The following is a 19,083-nucleotide window of genomic DNA, read 5'->3' on the forward strand; positions in this document are numbered from 1 at the left end:
AAAAATGGATGAGACTGAACTTACCTCCTTCACAATTCTAAATTATCAGAAAAAGAGGGAAGGAAAATTATCAGAAAAAGAGGAAAGGAAAGAAATGAAAGAAAGAGAAGCTCATTCACTTCTCCAACACTATTTCACAATTCCATGGCATTCACTTTTCCTTCTTTCACTCAGTAAATAAATAGTCACTTCTCCAACACTGTTTCACAATTCCATTGCCTCAACTTTTCTTTCTTTCACTTAGTAAATAGGTTAAAGCATCTTCAATCCTGGCGGGGACTTAAATTATGGTCTCAAATCATACTAAAATGACGGTTTAAGAATTAACCCACAAACAAACAACTCTTTACTTGCAATATTGAACTACAAAATGATAAAGGGAAATTAAAAAATAGTATCTATATAAAGAAAAATTAACAGAAAATTATTTCCGAGAAAATATTAAAGGAATAATAGAAACATATCTAGCCTCTTCAACTTCCCATGTTCACTAAAAACTTTTCAATCACTTTTTACTATCTCAAAAAACTAATTGGCTTAAACAGCTAATGAGGGAGGAAGGTGAATGAAGATTGACTTAAAAACACTATCATCATTCCCAAACAACTAAATCGGTACTTAACATTTTCGGAGACGAGAGCTTTTGAAATTCAAATTTCTAATAAATACAAGAACATCAACTACAATCAAGATCAACGTTCTTGAATGTGTAATTTACATTGACAAAACGGACGAGAAGAATGAGAATACAAACAAGACTGATCTATGGTTTTGCATCGTAATGAATGTCTACAAAAACTAACAAAGCCTATGATAGCAATACTCTAGCCCCGCAACTAATAATACTACCACTACAACTAGAAAATGACGAAGGAATTAGTTTAAAATGACAGGAGGATTTAGTTTATAATGACTGGAGGATTTAGTTTATAATGACAGGAGGATTTAGTTTATAATGACTGGAGGATTTAGTTTATAATGACTGGAGGATTTAGTTTATAATGACTGGAGGATTTAGTTTATAATGACTGGAGGATTTAGTTTATAATGACTGGAGGATTTAGTTTATAATGACTGGAGGATTTAGTTTATAATGACTGGAGGATTTAGTTTATAAGGACTGGAGGATTTAGTTTATAATGACTGGAGGATTTAGTTTATAAGGACTGGAGGATTTAGTTTATAATGACTGGAGGATTTAGTTTATAAGGACTGGAGGATTTAGTTTATAATGACTGGAGGATTTAGTTTATAAGGACTGGAGGATTTGGTTTATAAGGACTGGAGGATTTAGTTTATAATGACTGGAGGATTTAGTTTAAAATGACTGGAAGATTTAGTTTAAAATGACAGGAGGATTTAGTTTAAAATGACTGAAGGAATTAGTTTAAAATGAAGAAATTAGTTTAAAATGAAGAAGGAATTAGTTTAAAATGAAGAAGGAATTAGTTTAAAATGAAGAAGAAATTAGTTTAAAATGAAGAAGAAATTAGTTTAAAATGAAGAAGAAATTAGTTTAAAATGAAGAAGAAATTAGTTTAAAATGACGAAGGAATTAGTTTAAAATGAATTCAAAACGTAGGAAGATGTTGAATGAGCTCCTAACAAACGAAGTCTACGCGAGATTGTCATCATTTTGTCCAGAATCCGTCTTACTCACTGTGATCTTCAATTTCTAACTCAGTTACCTAAACACCTAGTAAGTTCTCAGAGCACTTCACAGGGAGAAGGTAGTTGGAATTGACAAGACCAGAGTCTAATTCCAAATCTAAAGAATAAAACAGTTGCAAGATCTAGAAATACAGAGCCTACACTCGATCTCCTACTTGCGAGAAATTGATCAATTCTAACAGATTCACTAACCAAATTCAAACACGCGACTCCGACAGTATCATCTCTTGCTGGTCCATTAACAAAAACTAAACAAACTCATCTCATTGCGAAACGTCAAAACTTAGACGTAAAAGATACATGTAGTGACTAAACAAAAACCTTCTAAAAGAACGAATGCTATCATTGTCCAGATCAATGCCAGAGTGAACACATCAAGAAAGAACTAACAGAAATATTAAATAACATGAAAGAATGGCTGTTATGCCGAATTATCGAGACTCTTACTTCTCTGACGAGTTAGGTCCTCTCTTCTTGCCGAAGCCAACGACTGCAAGAGGAAATTTAAACTCATAAAAAAACTAGAAAAGGATAAAAGTTCGAACGCGATTACAATATCAAAGAGAGAGAGAGAGAGAGGAAATAAATGCTTACCGGCAGTGACGAATCGACGATTGTATTGCATCCGTTTGTGAGCACGTCCTCGTGGCTTCTTCTTCTTGTCCTGTTTGGCAACCTTCGGAGTCTGGCCTCTCACCTTACCGGCACGAGCCAAAGATCCGTGAACCTTACCTGAATGTCGATTACAGGAATGAAGAAACGAATTAATCAGGATCATCAAACACACGAACATAAAATGCAAAAGGAGGCTATAGAGCTCGATCCTCACCCATGGCTAATCTGAAAGCGTCTTCTCCTCTTCCGGATATTCGGCGACAGGCGTGCTCGCTTCGACCGCTAGAAACTAACAACGCAACTTGCAAAAATTAGGTTTAGGAGAATGGACAAACATATATATAGTAGTGGGTTGGCTGACGCGCGAAAATTTGATCCAGCCGGCCCAGCCCGAATTACATGTAATATTATTTTTTCAGCGCGAAAATTTGTTTTGTCTTTATTGTTTCTCCTTAAATTACATGTAATTATTATATCTTTCTCTAAACATTTATTTTAATTCAAAAAAGTTCTCACGGTTTTTTCGACCTTTTTCTTCTCATGTCCCTTCCCGTGTCCAAGTCTGATTTTCGTCAAAGATTATTAAGCAACTTCTAGGTAAACCTCCTGTTAGTTTGAATCAGTACCTTACTTATTAAGATTATTAAGCAACTTCTAGGTAAACCTCCTGTTAGTTTGAATCAGTACCTTACCTTATTAAGATTATTAAGCAACTTCTAGGTAAACCTCCTGTTAGTTTGAATCAGTACCTTACCTTATTAAGATTATTAAGCAACTTTTAGGTAAACCTCCTTATTAAGATTATTAAGCAACTTCTAGGTAAACCTCCTGTTTGAGCTCCGAAGAAAGGAAGAAAGGAGGTGCTAAAGCTTGCAGCTGATAGACTCAAAAATCAAGTGTTGAACGTCAAGACTCGAGATTCCTTCTCCTTTACGACCTTTTAGAACTTTTTTTTTTCCATTCTAAGTGGTTCTTCAATGTCTTTAGAGATCAAACTTAGTTTGTTTATGTATGTTACAACTTTCAATTTGTGTATTTCTTTTACCTTACAATTTGAACTTTGAGACGTAGTGACCAACTTCCGCAAGGATTCTATGTTTAGATATTGCCATTTTACCAATGTTTGTAATCTACAACATTGATGAAATAGTATAACTTAATTACTCAAATCTATGCTTTGTGAAAGAACAAGTTAAAGTTAATCAAGAATTTTTTAAAATAGTGCAATATAATCATAATTTGCTCATGGATATGATTTGAATTGAAGTATAAAACATGGATATGATTTGCTCAAGGGCTAGAAAAGCCTCGGTTAATGTAACCCAAAAACAATTGAACTTAATACTGAATAAGTCCAGGAACTATAAGTTAATTCAAAAAAGATCTCCAAAGACAACAATTAAAATATGAGTCTTCTTTCATTCAACAAATCAAAACTACAACCTAATCTCATCTTACCACCTCTTCTCGAAAACAGTTGACGAATCAATCATCTTCCTCAATGACCTTAGTCCCGAGTCCCTTCAGTCCTTCTGCGGGGATTTCTGCAACTGTTACGAGGGAGTACAACTCTTCCTTGGCATCTTCATCATCGTTTCTCTTGCGAGCAATACGAACTCTAATTCTTCTGGGCACACTCCTGATTCCCCTGCTCCAGATATGCTTGTTCAGCTTAACATCCACTCGCACATCCTTTGTACCCATGGCCTTCTCAGCAAACTTCCTGATCTCCTTGATGGCCTTAGGAGCCTTCTTCTTAAAGGTGCTGTTCATTCACAAACAGTACAGGTTAATGAGTTGCAAACAACGGATCCTGCGATTATACATTATTTCCAGAAACAATACAATCATAAAGATAGAGATGGACATTAGGGAGGTTATGTTAACCATAGTTTAGGATATCGATAGATTGAAAAGTAAACAAAATGGAACATGGAACTGTATGTGTATCAAAGCCTATATATGGCAATGAAAGTAACCTACTAGATAATAAACTAAAATGGTCAAAATACTTGTGCATCACGGGCTCCAGGGGAAACTATTCATACAAAGCATGGAATAGACCAGCTAAAGCTTCCAACTCTTCATAAAAGAGTATCAACAATCCTGGATTGGTTCCGTTCAAAGGCTCTAATTCATCGCAGATCCAGACGATAGAACAAAACATGCTTAAGTAGGGTGGATATATGCTTATTCTGGCTATTTGTAGTCAAAAGTAAATATTATAGCCCTACAACAACTATAACTTCAATTAGCAACAAATCCGAAATCCCCAACCTCAAACTGTCAAGTTGTATGTCCAATTCAGAGTACAATAGACAGTATGAACTAAAATCTAGTAATACCAATCTATAGTTCTAGGAAAAAGGAAGCAATAGTAAACTCATGGCACACACTTCCAAGTAAAGTACAAAAATCTGATGAATTTATGACGCATAGCCACTACTAAATCGAGGTTACTCCTCCCACATAAAGTACATAATCAGCTAGAATATACATACCGAACATTAAAAAGGACAAATACATATGAGAGGCAGATAAAATGAACGTACCAGCCATGAAGGCGCTTGTGAAGGTTAATAGTGTACTCTCTGGAGACTACCTCCTCCTTTCTTCCTTTGGTCTTCTCTACCATTTTTAAATCTCTTCAAAAATACCTGTACACAGTAAGCCTTTTGAAGATAAGCAGAAAAAATTTCAAAGAGTTCTAAATTCTCAAATGCAGAAATGGCGAATACATATCAACACGATTCATAAGCTTCACAGATTAGAAACGACCGGAAGCGGCCAAGCCGATCGCATAAAAAGCAAAAAGGTAATCAAAACCAAAACAGATCATGATTTACCGGTTTACAAAGTTTCAAGACAAGCGAAAACGAAGTATTAAATTAATAATCGAGAAGACATGTTCGGAGTTCAAGAGTAGAGACCTGGCGTTCAGCAACGCGAAGAGTGGCCTCCAGTGAAAGTGATGATCTTCAGGGGCACCAAAAAACCCTAATGCGGAATTTATATAAGGGTTTAAATTATTGCGGGCTTTTGTGTCACAGACTTTGTCAAGTTTGGGCCTATAAATGGACCGATGAATATAATAAATGGGCTACTTTTAAAAAAAGGGAAAATAAATAAAATAAAATAAAATAAAACTCCATTTTAGCATATTAAACTATATTTTTTTTATAAACTTTTAATTTTAATATTTTGTCGGTAAATTTGGGTTATTTATTATTATTTAGTTGGAAAAAAATTAGTTTAATTTTGAAGTGGTATTCAAATTTATGTAAATTAGGGTTTAATTATGTAAATTAGAAGTATATAAATATACTAAAGTTTTCTTTATTCACGCATGGTAATATCATTTATGTACTCAAGAATACACCAACATCGCGAGCAGTAAAGGAGCACTCACGAGACATATAGTAAGAACAGGTCCAATAATTTCACCAAACTTGTCACTTATGTACCCAAAAATACACCAACTTCGCGAGCGGTAAAGGAACACTCACGAGACATATAGTAAGAACAGGTCCAACAATTTCACCAAACTTGTCACTTATGTACCCAAGAATACACCAACTTCGCGAGCGGCAAAAAAGCACTCACGAGACATATAGCAAAAATAGGTCCCAACAATTTCACCAAATTTGTCACAAATCAACTCCATTGTAAAATAAACCCATTTCCACTTCCATTGTTGTAAAATAAACCCATTTCCACTACTTAATTCTACGTATCATCGTGAAAATAAATGGAGCAAAATTAACAAAGAACATCATAACTCATCGAGTGAAAACATGTGCTCTTGACCAAAAAGTCAAAAGTTCGAAGGACAATAAAGCTAGGAACTCGAACTCGGAATCATTTTAAGCGGTGCAGTGGAAGTGTAGAGATCGAAACAAGAGAGAAGTTTGAAGGGTTATAGAGGAAGGAAATGAAGAATGGGCAAATGAAATGATAAACACACAGCTCATTATTATTATGACTGCCTCTTTCTTTAATCAATCTCTACACAATAATCTGTTGCAAATATGAGGTGTTTATAAATAACTTTTGCTTGTAAGTCAGTGGAGAAAGGAAAGCTGGATCCCTCCATTTGGAAAGCTCCGTTGATTGATGCCTCATTCTCAGCAATTCATCATCACAGTATGTACGCCAGAATTTAAGTTAATACAACGGCAACCAACCGGAAGCGCATACACTTTCATCATTTTTGGTTACTTCTCCAATATCTCCACAGGCTAAATGTCAAAACTGCTAGACCCGCAACGCCCACTAAGATCTGCTCACCCAAACAAACACACCCACATATATGATGTAAATCTTCCCAAACCAATGGAATTGCACAAATATCAACACAAAACAGAAAGAATGAAGGAAGGAATGGCTCTTAAAAGGGAGGTCCAAAGTTTTCTATGCAGTATAGTTGCCCACAAGATCAAGGAATCAAAAAGTTCAACCCGTTGGATACGACGCCTGTATCTTCTTTGTATAGGGAAGCTGGTTTACCGAGTGAAAGAATAGTGAAACCCGAGTTGTTTTCTAAGGAGTGTTTTTAAAATTCAAATAAGAAATTGCATGCATTATTATGACTTTGTGGAGTGTAGCAAGTGACTGGAGAACCGGTATGAAACTAACCTTAGCGTCTGTGGCAGGAGATGATAGACCAAGTCGGAAGAATGATTTCAGTTTCTTGAAGCGATATGAACTTGGTAATAGAATCACTGCAGTGTACTGTTTTGTGCAAGGAAATGGCAGTATTCGCTGTAGTGCCAGTTGTGCTGTCAATGGTGTCAAGGAATTTCTGACATTCAAACGTCCCTCGTCCTGGATCTGCTTCAAAACCAGACCAATTTACAAAAGAATTTATGACAACAGGTGGTATATCAATTTATCTCTCTTTGGAGAATGTCAAGAGTTCATTTTATCTTTACGGTTACCATTCCAAAGCATTGCCCAATGAAACTACACAATTTATTTTAAGATAGATAAACATAGTTTACATTTGATTGCCACTTTTCATTGCCACTTTTCATGTATATTTCAAACAATTGCATAGGTAAACTGTGAAATCTCACGTCGATTGGAGAGAAGAATGGGTGTGAAAACCTCTCCCTACTAGACACGTTTTAAAAACCTTGAAGGGAAGCTTGAAAGGGAAAGTCCAAAGAGAACAGTATCTGCTAGCGTAGACTTGAGATGTTACAAATGGTATCAGAGCCAAACACCGAGCGATGTGCCAGCGAGGAGGCTGAGCCCCGAAAGGGGGTGGACATGAGGCAGTGTGCTAGCAAGGATGCTGTGCTCTGAAGGGGGTGGATTAGGGGCTCCCACATTGATTGGAGAAGGGAACAAGTGCAAGCAAAGACGTTGGGCCCCGAAAGAGAGTGGATTGTGAAATCCCACAACGGTTGGGGAGGAGAACGAAACACTTTTTATAAGAGTATGAAAATCTCTTGCTAGCAGACGCGTTTAAAAATTTTGAGGGGAAGTCCGAAAGGGAAAGCTAAAAGAGGATAATATCTGCTAGCGGTGGGCTTGAGCTAATACATGCTTAAATCAAGAACTCAATTGATAGATAATGCATCACAAGTGGTGAAAGCCACATTTCATAGATATTTTAAACAACTTGAAGTATCGACAGAGAAAAAGATGGAAAGAAAAACTCACTAAATGCCACTAACCTCAAAAGTAGTTCCAACATCACCAGAGTATATCCTTGACTGGTAGCTGCATAGAATCCTGTCCAGCCAGTAATAATTCTCCTGCAAAAACACCAAAAATCCATAAAACTAGGAACAACTGAAAACCAACTCCTTTTCTTTCTGGAAGTTGACATCATAATGGATCATAAACTTCCAAACTACAGTCGTGCCAAGTAAGGGTAAATGAAAATAACACCTTGAAGCATGTTCAAGTAGACCTATTTTTTTTTTAATTTGAAGACGAAATTCTCTTTTGAGTATTTCCTTTCACTTATCCATACCAAATAGAGGAGAGTGGAAGGTGGAGAGAAAAAGAAATGGGAAAAGAGAGAGTGATTCAGAGACTGCAATTCATTGGACAAGTCAAGCCAAGCGATCATCAACCAAGGCTAAAAGAGCTGCTGCTACTAAAGATAGGAAAACAAGTGGAATGCTATTTCTACTAAATCCTTCATGAAGTAATAATAAGTTTTCATAAACGAAAACTAACCTGCAGTCCATTTTCATGAGCCCTCTGCTCAATCTCTAGGATTGACGAAACATCTTGATCTGTAGGCCCTTCTTCTTGAAGACGTAGTATTTCATTCAAAGCAAGATCAACCTTTTAAAAATTTCAGGATCACAAAATTTTGTCAGCTAAATTTGCTAATGAAAACAAAGTAAAAGAAGGTTGATTGTGATAATGTATAAACCAGCTTCGATGAGATTCCCGGATCACAAGAAAATTTTATGCTAATATCACCACGAACAGGACCAATTCTTGAAGGTTTGTTGCCTCCAAGAAATACTGAAACCTCAGCAGAATAGATCTGGAACAGATAAGTAAACCGCGAATCAAGCAAAAGAATAAAATAAAACAAATACTCAGAAAACCTACAAAATATATAGATACCTGTCCATGCTTGAAACGCAGAACTTGCATCATTCTTGTCTCAAGCAATTTGCTCAAAAACCCTACGAAATGAATTTCCTCAACCTGCAATTTGTTTTGAACAAAACACATGATGAACCATTGGGGGGAAAAAGTAATAAACAGGACACTTTATTTACAATCTACCCTTCCTTGACAATAAAATGGAAGGAAATACCATGGTTCCATTTGTGAGCTCCACAGGAAAGCATAGTTGTACTGAACACTGGGCTTCAACCATCGGGCTATATACCACTTCTCTACAATGCAAGGGTGTAAAAAATCCCACAAGAATGTAATAAATTTATGAACCAAAAACACATGGAAATTCACTCTAGACGACTTCTGTCAAATCCCCATCAGTTGGGGAGGAGAACGAAACGTTCTTTATAAGGGTGTAAAAACCTCTGTCAAATCCCCAGCAAATGCGCTTTAAAAACCTTGAGGGGAAACCCAAAAGGGAAAGGCCAAAAAGGACATGCCAGCGGTGGCTTGAGCTGTTACAACTTTTATGTAACACCTTAACTAACAGCATATGAGAAAAAGAAAAGAAAGAAAGAAAGAAAAAAAGAGGCATTGAATGGAAAACAAAAGACGAAACATTGTTCTTTTAGTTTTGTTTGGACTACTCTCCCTCCCCACAGATTAATTATATCACACATTTGGTGAACATGTTTTTCTTTTTCCTATAATCAATGTGTTTGAATACAAGGTTAGTGCACTATACCGAACTATTCTTGTAGGAAAAGTGAATGGCAAGCCTTTCAGGTCATCACGATTGAAGTTCATAATAGGCTCAGGAGGCTTTGGTATTCCACCCTGATTAAAGAAATCAAAACCTTACTTAACCTGAACGACAAAGGTTGCTGCGTGTAAGCAGGAAGAATATAAGGCTACACATACCAGATACTGCTGTATTAAAGGAAGAGCTATAGAAGGATTAATATTCCCCACAACTACAACAGTAAAGTTGGATGGATCTCTGAAGCAGTTGTTGAAATATTCACAGGCCTTTTGTGGATCAACTTTTTGAAGGTCACTTAACCTAATTGGCTGGAAATAAGAAATAAAAATTCAAAAAGATAATACTATAGAAAAAATAATAAAATTTTTTAAAAGCATGGTAACGAGCATACCCTAAAAAAATAGGACTTTCCATAATTAAGCTCCTTCACACGGTTCGCAAATGCAGTACAAGGATCCCTCTCCTGAGCACGCACAAATTCTTCTGTCATTTGCATAACAATTTTTACATCCTCCTCTCTTGGTGTCACACTTGTCTTGAATAATTGATAAACAAGCTGTGCAGAGAAACAGAAAGTCAAAAAATGGTCTAAGGGGAAATTTCTTTATAATCAATGCTTCTGAAAGTTCGCTAATTTAAATTAGAATCGTGAAATAAGCTGCTCGAACATTGACTGAATCCTTCACATAATTCAAAACACAGATGTTACAGATTAAAAGTTCGTCGACCCTCATTGATTAGGCACAGTCAGCAGCTAAATCATAAAAGATTATTTGTTTTGATAAGGCAGTCCTATTATATTAGTTGTAAGGCCATATGCATGACAAACAATAAACACAAAAGTAAAGGGCAGTGAATAGAATAAGAAATAGTTGACCCAGAACTGAAATCAAGAAAAAGATTTGGAGATATATGTCCATGCACGAACAGGAATCATAACATCAGTTTAGGCCAATCACCAAGAGCAAAATCCACATATGATGAAGGAAAATTTGGAACTTAGGAAGTGGTCCAAGGGGACATATATGTTTAATCATTTTGGAAAAAATATTTTTATTGTCTTTTTTCATTTAAAGGCTATAAAATAAGTAATGGAGATGAAAACAGGGAACAAACCTGCAGGGCAGTTTCCAGATCCGACGGCGAACAATCACCAGAAAAGGTTCTCATGTATGCTCCAAGCTTTGTACCAACTTCAGCTCTCTTACCAGCAAGTATATCCTTTAGTACAGAAGGTCGATAACCAAACACTCCGATCTCTCCCGCAATGGTTGAACCCATCGAGCAAGAACTATACTCTCTCTCTGGGAGTTCAGATAAGGCCCCATAAGAGAACCCTGTAAATATTACCTGTTAAGATAAAATGGTATGTTAGATGTACAGGAGATACTTAGACTAAGAAGGAGCAATAGAAGAAAATCTATTCAAATTTCGTGGACCATTGCATCTGAGAAATAATATTAACAGATTTACGAAAAGACCTAAAGTAAAAACAGATCCATGCTTTTCGTGCTTTCACAATCTCTTCAAGTATGATATAACCTTCTAAGGCGATATACGTTATGGACTAAATCCCTAAATAGGGTACAAGCAAACTGCTCTCTGAATTTTATCCCCTCGGGTGTTAGGAAGGGGACAGTAAAATTTATCATGTCAAAGATGGTTGTAATGTCATCAGCAAATATTAAGTTGACATTGATTGGTTCATTGCTAGTAAAACTAGCAGCAGAAATTACTATATCAGATAAACAAGGTACCTGATCATCAAGAAAGTCTGTACACTTATAGCAAACTCGCATGCCATTTGATAGAAATATTTCGGTAGCTCCAATGTTGGGATATTCTTGCTGCTGCAAAATGTTCCTGAAATGTTATCACAAAAGTGTAGTTACCACACCATTATAACAATAATAACTGAGTCTCCTAGTGAACATCTGAATTCGAACCTTCAAAAGTGAGGAGCTTTTCATAAGGAATTAAACAAAATTAAGAACATGCATTAATCTTTATATGATTTTGAATTGAGTATGATACTCTTTATGTGTTCTTTTAACTCAATTCGTATCCATTGCTGCCTAATAATTGAATATTGGAAATTCAAAGGCCAGCGAGAGAAACTCTCTGAAATAGCATTCTGATTTTCTTTCCGAAAACATTTTTATGAACTACCACGGGATAACATGCAGATCTAATGTTACTGAATATGTTGAAATCACTATTCACGAACTTGGAACGATTTTCCATTCTATTAGCTGTCATGGAAAAAAAAAAAAAAAAGAAATTTTAAACAATAGTTATTCATACACGGTTTTATTGAGTTCCATAGAACATATGTATGTACACATGAAAAACAATTCTCAAACAAGTTCCATATTAGATGACAAATCAGTAAGGATGCGAGACCCAAGGGTCTTGAGATTTTAATGTTTCAACATGAACAACGCAGGGTTATAAAAATTATAGATACCCTGGATTTGGCATGGTACTGACAATTTCCTCGGGGATATGTTCTTCATCCAAAGGAGGAATGCTTCTTTCTTTCTCAAGACGATTGATATTCATGACAACATTTTTTAAACCGTCAACGGTTGCAGAAGCACGTGGCTCTATTATCTTGATGACGCAGCTGCACAATGATGTCAACTTTGCTGAATACTTAGATACTTCTGACGCTGATATATCTGTGAGGAGAAGTAATACCCCAGAGAAAAATGATGGTTGTATTATATAATTCATCAAAGAAAACTAAACATTATTAGATTTTACGAAGAAAAAACGAACACTAACGAGGTAGAAGAGTCTTTTGGAGCTGGGCCTCATATTCAATCCCAACTACAGGTTCGTTTCGTAAAAAATGCTGCTCAAAGAAACAAGATATTACATCAGAAGTAGTGATATATATTAACATACACCAAATTTCATTATAAATCTTAGCATCAACGCACCTGCAAATATTCATCTCGCAAATTTGTTGATTGCATCTGATCACGTTCCAAATAGGCCGATTCAATCTCTGACATCAGTAGGGCTCGAACTATAGATATTTCACGTTCTGAAAACCCATGAAGTCGTACTCTTGCAACCTGAAGCATAATGGGACATGGGTAATTGAATGCATACATCATTAGATGAAGAATATCACACTAAAAGAGGAAGATGTTGAAGTTTAAGTCAGAGCACACAGCCATACCTCAGTCAGCATAGATTCCAGTGCCTTTACAGTTCCTTTTTCCTTGCAGGATGAGCTCATTATAAAAGCTTTCAGTGGAAGAACAACAGCTTCTGCTGCAGCTGAGCATAAAAAGAATGGAGGATCCTTGCCACGAGATATTTTGTAAAGCCTTTGATTTAGTGCCTGAAGGAACATGGATTCTACAAGTAAATTTCTGAAGTCTCTCACAGTCTTCATCTCATCTGCTGCCATTTTGTAACTAATCATCACAGCCGACTATTACCAAAACAAAAAACAAAAAAAAGAATTAGTAAATCATTTCAAGCTCGTAACTCTGCAATAATAATTTTGCACCATGGTTTAACAGTGAACTAACCCCAGCAGCTTCAGATTCAACAAAACAGGAAAAACATGGCTCATCACGTGATGGAATTGGAAATGTTGGTATATGGGGAGGTTCACATGCAGATTGTATATGTCCGAAATGATCTTTTATCAGCTCGACCACGCTCTAAAGATGTAGGGTCACCATTAGATATTTTCAAATGGAAACATTCTCTTGTGATCTCAATACAAAAACTTGTACACTGATAAAACACACCTGAGTATCAGGAAAGTCTCCAACTGCGATCACAGCCATATTATGCAGATCATACCACTTCCTGTAAAATCTCTTCACAGTCTCAGCAGACACAGTTTTAATTACCTTTTCCAACCCAATTGGTAATCGCTCGGCATACTGACATCACCCAAGTACAGCATTAGAGACAACATAAAACACATAACATCAAGTTACCAGAAACAGATGAAAATATTATTACTTAGATAATTAGTCCTGAACAAAAAAGTAAAGAAAGGTAAAAAGAAAAATTAATGAATCAATGGAAAATCAAGGAACACTACCTTTGAACCTTCCATTATCAGAGCCCAATGTGCGTCCTGCATCCTTCCTGTAGCATTGCGATTCCCCCTGTATTCTTCCATAACAGCTCCTCTTTCCTTTTCCAAATCATCTTGAGAAACTCGAATCTTTGTAAAAGGCGGTAGTCAGCAAAGAGAAATTCCAATTGGAGAGGAAAAAATGTGAAGGGGATAACCAACCAAGGTACCTCAGAACTGAACTCAGCGAGTATTGATATGGCTTGAGATAACAGTCCTGGCTTATCAACTGGCACGAATAACTCATACACTGTGTGATCAGCAGATGTGGCAGCATTTTGACAAGCTCCAAATTCTGCTCCTATACTTTCAAGAAACTTGACAATATCATGATTTGTATATTTCTTTGTGGCACTGAATGCAAGGTGCTCAACTATATGAGCAACTCCACGCTCATCCTCCTCTTCCAGAACTGACCTGCCAGAAGCCTGATAATTCAGCTTGTTTCACTAGTATGTCTGTGACTAATTTATATACTTACGTTTGAATGAGAAGAAACATAATCTAATTAAGAATCTGACATGATGATTGTATGGATATGCGAACATATTAATGTTAAAAATAAACCAAGCAAAGATTATTTCTTTTAGTACTTGAAGCATAGGAGTATAAGTTTATGTCATTAGTACACTTCTAATCCAAAATTTTGACCATTACCGTCTCTAATTCATCTGGGTTTTTAGACATTAATCAAGCTTCAACTGTGTTCCACCATTATCACTTTGTTCTTTGCAGAAGTAAGAGATCGGTTTGGCACATATACCTTGAGTGCCAGTATAATAACTAGCTTTGATGGGCACTTTAGGACGTGTTCGCCTTTAGTTTTATTTGGCCTAATAGTTTAAAGAACTCAATCTTCCAGCTTCTGTATGACCAGAGAGATTATTTGGGTTTGCAGAATCTATGCTGTTTTTTAAAGATGCGGATTCCTAAATCATTGACGCTCTCTCAAGGAAGGTATTTGCAGAATTTATGTTTCCCGATGATTATCAACGAAATTTTGTTCTTATGAAAAGAAAAAGATATCAATGGACTAACAGGAGTACTCCAAGGCAAGCAAGTTATTCAATAAGTTGACAACGAAGCATCGATTATATGAAAAACCATTAATCTTCTGCAAATGTCGATTGATCAAATATTAGTAAATCAAATCCATATTCTCTACAGAAAGACATCGCACGCAACATTTCATTCTCATAAACTGATCGACATTTCGTTTAGAACTTTAACGGTGGCTTGAATTCCGTAATCCCTAGGTATAATTCAATTTGATATCACACTAATCCTTCCAAGTGTCATAACTTTGGGAGGATCCGATACCGAAAGTAGAGTAGGAAGCACTTACCCGGCCTTGACAGCAAGCGCAAGAGCCGCTCTCATTCTCGGCTTCGAATTGCATCGAACATAATAACACAATCCATTGTCGAGCTTGCCATATTCGACACCATACGGCTTCTCGGCCAGGACGGCGTCCAAATCGACGCTCACCAATTTGAGGGACCTGAATCGATGTTTCTTCGGTATCTGTGAAGTCTCCGCAGGAAGCAAATCCATGTCTGCGTATGTCCCTCAAGTCCCAAATTCTGGGCGGAGGAGAACAACAACAACAACAACAACGAAGGGGGAGGAAACTTTAGGCCGTAGAGAAAAGAGGAAGAAGCATGTGGAAGCTTTGTTGTCGGGTTTCGACGGGGGCCCAATTCTATATATATACATATATATATATATATATATATATATCTTAGATTTTACTCAATTTGGAGCTCAATGGGTCAAAGTCAATGGAGAGCTCGCACTGTATCAACGACAGAAATGGCAATGGAAACATTCTTGATTCTCATAATCATTTCACTTGCGGCAATTGTTTGAATAAGACACTTATCGAGAAAAGAGATCAAACGATCAACCAACGATAACTCCATAAATTTTGGATCTTAGATATCAAGACATTAAAAAAAATTATTGGATCAAAGTTGGATTATAATAAATATAAAATACAACAATTAAACCATATATTATTTTTAGCGAATGTTCATTTCCAGTTAATCAGAGGGACTGATTTTTGTGAAAAGAGAGTTCCTTCTAGGACGGTTTGAAAATGCTTCGGATTTGATCCGAAGATACCTTCTGTGCAATTAACTTGATTTCTTTCACTCTATCATCTACTAACTTCTTGAGCTGTTCCTCTTGATTAGCTCGTGATTCGTCCAGCTCGACGCCAGTTGCATTGTTCGTTGATCTGAACATCACGAACGACATCTCTTGATCATAATCGGTAGGAACATCGACCACTTGCTTCCCTTCTGCGTCTGTGGTTTCACCTAACAAATCATCTCGCATTCGACTTGAAACTGCAAGAATAAAATCCTCCAAGTGCTTGTCATGTTCGATACCTAGATAGATTAGTACCTCCCAACAGTGTGAGAATTGTTCCTTTGTAATTTTCAAACTTTTCCTAACAGCTTCGATAGCCTCAGGTGACGGTAAAAGTGGAGGGAAAGAGATCTTCTTCGATAGCTTTCCGAGTTTAAATTGCGAAATGGCAGAACTGACAGCCTCTTCGATGGGGCTGAATCCCTGCAGACGTTTAACATCGATGCAAGTTCGCAACTGCTGTAGCTTACTTATTGGCTCTTCAATGGTGAAGTCGTGAACGTTTTCCGATATTGTAACGTTATTCAGAACCTCCAAAAGAAAACGTCCAAACCCCTTACACTGGTAAGGCGGGAGTATAAGTATCTGAACAAATGCAAGGCATCAGTAAATGGATATGCAAGGACAATGACAACAAATGAAGGCATAAAAAGCACAATTCCTTCACTAAACTCAGCTCCAGAAAGTACTAAACCTGACTCAGACGCAAACGAGAACTATCGGGATAGTGGTAGAAACGATAAAGGGCAGCAAATCCAAGCAGTCGAGGATGAGTTCGACCATTGTTCTTTTGAGAAAGAACATACAATTCCCATCTTGGATCAGTGACATCGATCGGGCTGCTGCCTAAATAAATCATACACAAAAAACCCTATACTTACTCGGTCTCTGAAACATTAAAACAAAATTCCAATGACAAAATTAAATGAGATATCAAAAATAAGGGATGAAATACCATCAATAAGAAGAAGAGCAAGAGGTACCAAACGACTGTAGAGGTTTCTTCCAGCCATCTTGTCCATAGGCAAGCGGATCACCTGGATCAGAAGGCAATCAGACAAACCATGAAACTTGGCATTCATCTGGACACTAAATAGCATTGAACTTTGAAGTAATATAAAGAAGGATGCATGGGATAGGTCACTGCCTGATTACTACATCGATATAGAATGGCATAACGACACATAAACGTTATAGTTTTTTCTCAAACAAGATCCAAATTAACGCACTGCCAAAAATCTGAGGAAAAAGGCTCATAAAATTACAGAGCAATAAGAATCTGCGAATGAAAAAGGCATACACAACTTGAAGCAGCAGCACAAAAACATCTAAGAGACAAATTTTCACTATGACAGTGACATAGAACTCAAACAGGAAAAGCACCTCCAAATCAGAATTAGCTGCTTGTACATGAAACTTAGCCTCGTTAAATTGCCCGTTGGAGGAAGCTTTAGGATGTAATACTTCTCCATCAGCAACAAGGGATCTGCAATATAGTTAACAATGGGAACAATACATTATCGATAAGTTATGAACCAAAATGACAAGACGAGGACAACAGAGTATAATGTTAAGGTTTAAAAAAGGCACACGGAAGACTCTACAAAAATGGCGTAACAGATCATGAGAATTACCCAATAAAATTGGCATCCTTTGAAAAAGTTTGAAGGAAGTCATCTTTGTTGTCCACAAGGGTCTCAGCAAATATATTCTGTTAAAAAGCAGTGTTTAATTATCAGAACAATCCTCAAGTACCAGTAAATGATTGGATTCTAAATCATGTACTTCAAGATGCTCACCTGAAGTGCAGACTTCAGATCTGTAATGCCCTTACCACCCTATAACAAGCATCAAAAACATTTACACTCCTAAATGCCCAAAAATAGAAGAACAGGAAGAACAATTGCATTCAGAGAGGAGCAAGATCAGGTTAACCTAATTGAATCAGGTTAACATAAAGGGTCATGAAAACATTTAAGCACTTACATCAGACGTGCTCTCGAAAACAATGTCAGCATAGGCATGAAATGAGACAATGCTGAACCATACAGTGATCTGCAATAAACATAGAACTTCAGAATACAGCCAGCGACATCATCAATCCATATTAGATAAATATATCATTCCACATACACTACGAGCTAAAAGATTTACTCTAAACTACGGATCCATGCGTTTACCTTCAAACCTTGGTAGCCATAAATCTTTCCATCCTCATCTTCAAAGAAGCTGTTCAAGTCAACTGGGTCAATGCAAAGACTGTCTGTACTTCCCACTTCCTCTTTCGTAGAAACTGCAGCAATGCATAAACATAGAAATAGAGAAAAAAAATTACCCAAACAAGTTGAATTAAGTAATCATTTTCTTGGAACACCAAGCATTGGATTTCAAACCAAACCAATTCATGCACGTACTTCGTCTCTAAACAGAGAGTGCAGCAATAATTTTGAATTTATAACCCAACTCAGTACACGTCTATTACAGCTTTATTTAACCTTACCACATGAACTCTATAACATACACGGAGTTAAAAAGTGTCCACGAAACGGGAAAAGCTATTTCAAACGAAGCACAGGCAAAGTCAAACAAAATTACACTTAAATCAAACTGCGAAGAAAGGGAAATAGGCGTACCCAGATAGATTTTGATGCAATCTTTCGCGGGAATACCAGTATCTGCGCGAGAGCCAGAGATAGAAAGAGAAAAGGGAACATGTTCCAGTGAGCTACCAAGGGAGGGAGAAGCTGAAAATTAACGAAAAGAATGGACGAAATTGAGTGAAATGAGAAGAAGACAGAATGAGAAGAGAAGTTACCGATGTTGGAGAAGGCGACGCGACGTTTTTTCTTAGTGTCGGGGCGTGGATCAGCAGAGGGTTGATGCTTCTGACCCATCTTGGATTAGGGTTTACTGAGCGGGAATAATGAAGACGAGGCGCGGGAAATTCGTCCGGACAAACCGAAATATCAGAGCTACATTATACATTAGAAGGAACACTGCACCATTCGGGCCGACCCAACGGGTTCACGGATCTCATACGGGTCATTTGTGTGTCCCCTAATATTATTTTTACTTTTGGAATATGAAATTACATGGTTAATCGCTATTTGTATCGATTTAAATTTTTCAATTTATCTAAATTTTTTATTTTATGTATCTAAATTTTGGATCTAAA

General features: G+C 36.8%; 4 protein-coding genes across 5 annotated transcripts; all 4 read right to left on the minus strand.

The window, feature by feature from the left end:
- Window positions 1-1,909: 1,909 nt before the first annotated feature.
- On the minus strand, window positions 1,910-2,650 carry LOC111805683 (Ribosomal protein S30 family protein). The gene is made up of 3 exons (XM_023690848.2): window positions 2,501-2,650; window positions 2,266-2,403; window positions 1,910-2,161 (listed from the first exon to the last, which is right to left on the minus strand). The coding sequence occupies exons 1-3, from the start codon at window positions 2,502-2,504 to the stop codon at window positions 2,115-2,117; spliced, it is 189 nt and encodes a 62-aa protein (XP_023546616.1). The 5' UTR covers window positions 2,505-2,650; the 3' UTR covers window positions 1,910-2,114.
- Window positions 2,651-3,598: 948 nt separating this feature from the next.
- On the minus strand, window positions 3,599-5,354 carry LOC111804885 (large ribosomal subunit protein eL31). Its single transcript, XM_023689693.2, has 3 exons — window positions 5,217-5,354; window positions 4,839-4,943; window positions 3,599-4,051 (listed from the first exon to the last, which is right to left on the minus strand). Exons 2-3 carry the CDS (start codon window positions 4,919-4,921, stop codon window positions 3,772-3,774), a joined length of 363 nt encoding a protein of 120 aa, XP_023545461.2. The 5' UTR covers window positions 4,922-4,943; window positions 5,217-5,354; the 3' UTR covers window positions 3,599-3,771.
- An 879-nt stretch (window positions 5,355-6,233) lies between these two features.
- Window positions 6,234-15,447, minus strand: LOC111805631 (Insulinase (Peptidase family M16) protein). 2 transcript variants are annotated; one of them, XM_087128530.1, is made up of 21 exons: window positions 15,100-15,447; window positions 13,925-14,171; window positions 13,719-13,844; window positions 13,417-13,554; window positions 13,192-13,326; window positions 12,834-13,091; window positions 12,589-12,726; window positions 12,431-12,500; window positions 12,111-12,324; window positions 11,401-11,506; window positions 10,760-10,993; window positions 10,035-10,199; window positions 9,802-9,951; window positions 9,626-9,717; window positions 9,077-9,158; window positions 8,881-8,964; window positions 8,681-8,797; window positions 8,479-8,589; window positions 7,968-8,048; window positions 6,922-7,116; window positions 6,234-6,565 (listed from the first exon to the last, which is right to left on the minus strand). In XM_087128530.1, exons 1-21 carry the CDS (start codon window positions 15,306-15,308, stop codon window positions 6,491-6,493), a joined length of 3,027 nt encoding a protein of 1,008 aa, XP_086984656.1. In that variant the 5' UTR covers window positions 15,309-15,447; the 3' UTR covers window positions 6,234-6,490. The 2 variants fall into 2 exon arrangements, with proteins under 2 accessions (XP_086984656.1, XP_086984657.1); XM_087128531.1 differs by having other exon boundaries at window positions 13,925-14,166; window positions 15,100-15,241.
- Window positions 15,448-15,695: 248 nt separating this feature from the next.
- On the minus strand, window positions 15,696-18,876 carry HAG2 (histone acetyltransferase of the GNAT family 2). Its single transcript, XM_023689759.2, has 10 exons — window positions 18,724-18,876; window positions 18,542-18,583; window positions 18,089-18,201; window positions 17,895-17,963; window positions 17,708-17,746; window positions 17,543-17,619; window positions 17,292-17,394; window positions 16,864-16,945; window positions 16,603-16,754; window positions 15,696-16,493 (listed from the first exon to the last, which is right to left on the minus strand). Exons 1-10 carry the CDS (start codon window positions 18,800-18,802, stop codon window positions 15,837-15,839), a joined length of 1,413 nt encoding a protein of 470 aa, XP_023545527.2. The 5' UTR covers window positions 18,803-18,876; the 3' UTR covers window positions 15,696-15,836.
- Between the last annotated feature and the right edge of the window lie 207 nt (window positions 18,877-19,083).

This window comes from Cucurbita pepo, chromosome 11, assembly GCF_057944985.1.
Source record: "Cucurbita pepo subsp. pepo isolate OVF chromosome 11, ASM5794498v1, whole genome shotgun sequence".
Taxonomy (NCBI): Eukaryota; Viridiplantae; Streptophyta; class Magnoliopsida; order Cucurbitales; family Cucurbitaceae; genus Cucurbita; species Cucurbita pepo.

Excerpts from the sequence above, each read along its gene's own strand:
- LOC111805683 (XM_023690848.2), bottom strand. Across the intron at positions 2,162-2,265 it reads TCGTCGATTCGTCACTGCCG|TCGTTGGCTTCGGCAAGAAG; the intron begins GTAAGCATTTAT and ends TTCCTCTTGCAG.
- LOC111804885 (XM_023689693.2), bottom strand. The coding sequence starts at position 4,921 with ATGGTAGAGAAGACCAAAGGAAGAAAGGAGGAGGTAGTCTCCAGAGAG. Across the intron at positions 4,052-4,838 it reads CACAAGCGCCTTCATGGCTG|CACCTTTAAGAAGAAGGCTC; the intron begins GTACGTTCATTT and ends GTGAATGAACAG.
- LOC111805631 (XM_087128530.1), bottom strand. The coding sequence starts at position 15,308 with ATGGATTTGCTTCCTGCGGAGACTTCACAGATACCGAAGAAACATCGA. Across the intron at positions 14,172-15,099 it reads GCGCTTGCTGTCAAGGCCGG|GTCAGTTCTGGAAGAGGAGG; the intron begins GTAAGTGCTTCC and ends GGCTTCTGGCAG. Across the intron at positions 10,994-11,400 it reads CAGACTTTCTTGATGATCAG|GTAATATTTACAGGGTTCTC; the intron begins GTACCTTGTTTA and ends TTATCTTAACAG.
- HAG2 (XM_023689759.2), bottom strand. The coding sequence starts at position 18,802 with ATGGGTCAGAAGCATCAACCCTCTGCTGATCCACGCCCCGACACTAAG. Across the intron at positions 18,584-18,723 it reads CGTCGCCTTCTCCAACATCG|ATACTGGTATTCCCGCGAAA; the intron begins GTAACTTCTCTT and ends GCTCTCGCGCAG. Across the intron at positions 16,494-16,602 it reads CTCGTTTGCGTCTGAGTCAG|ATACTTATACTCCCGCCTTA; the intron begins GTTTAGTACTTT and ends GCATTTGTTCAG.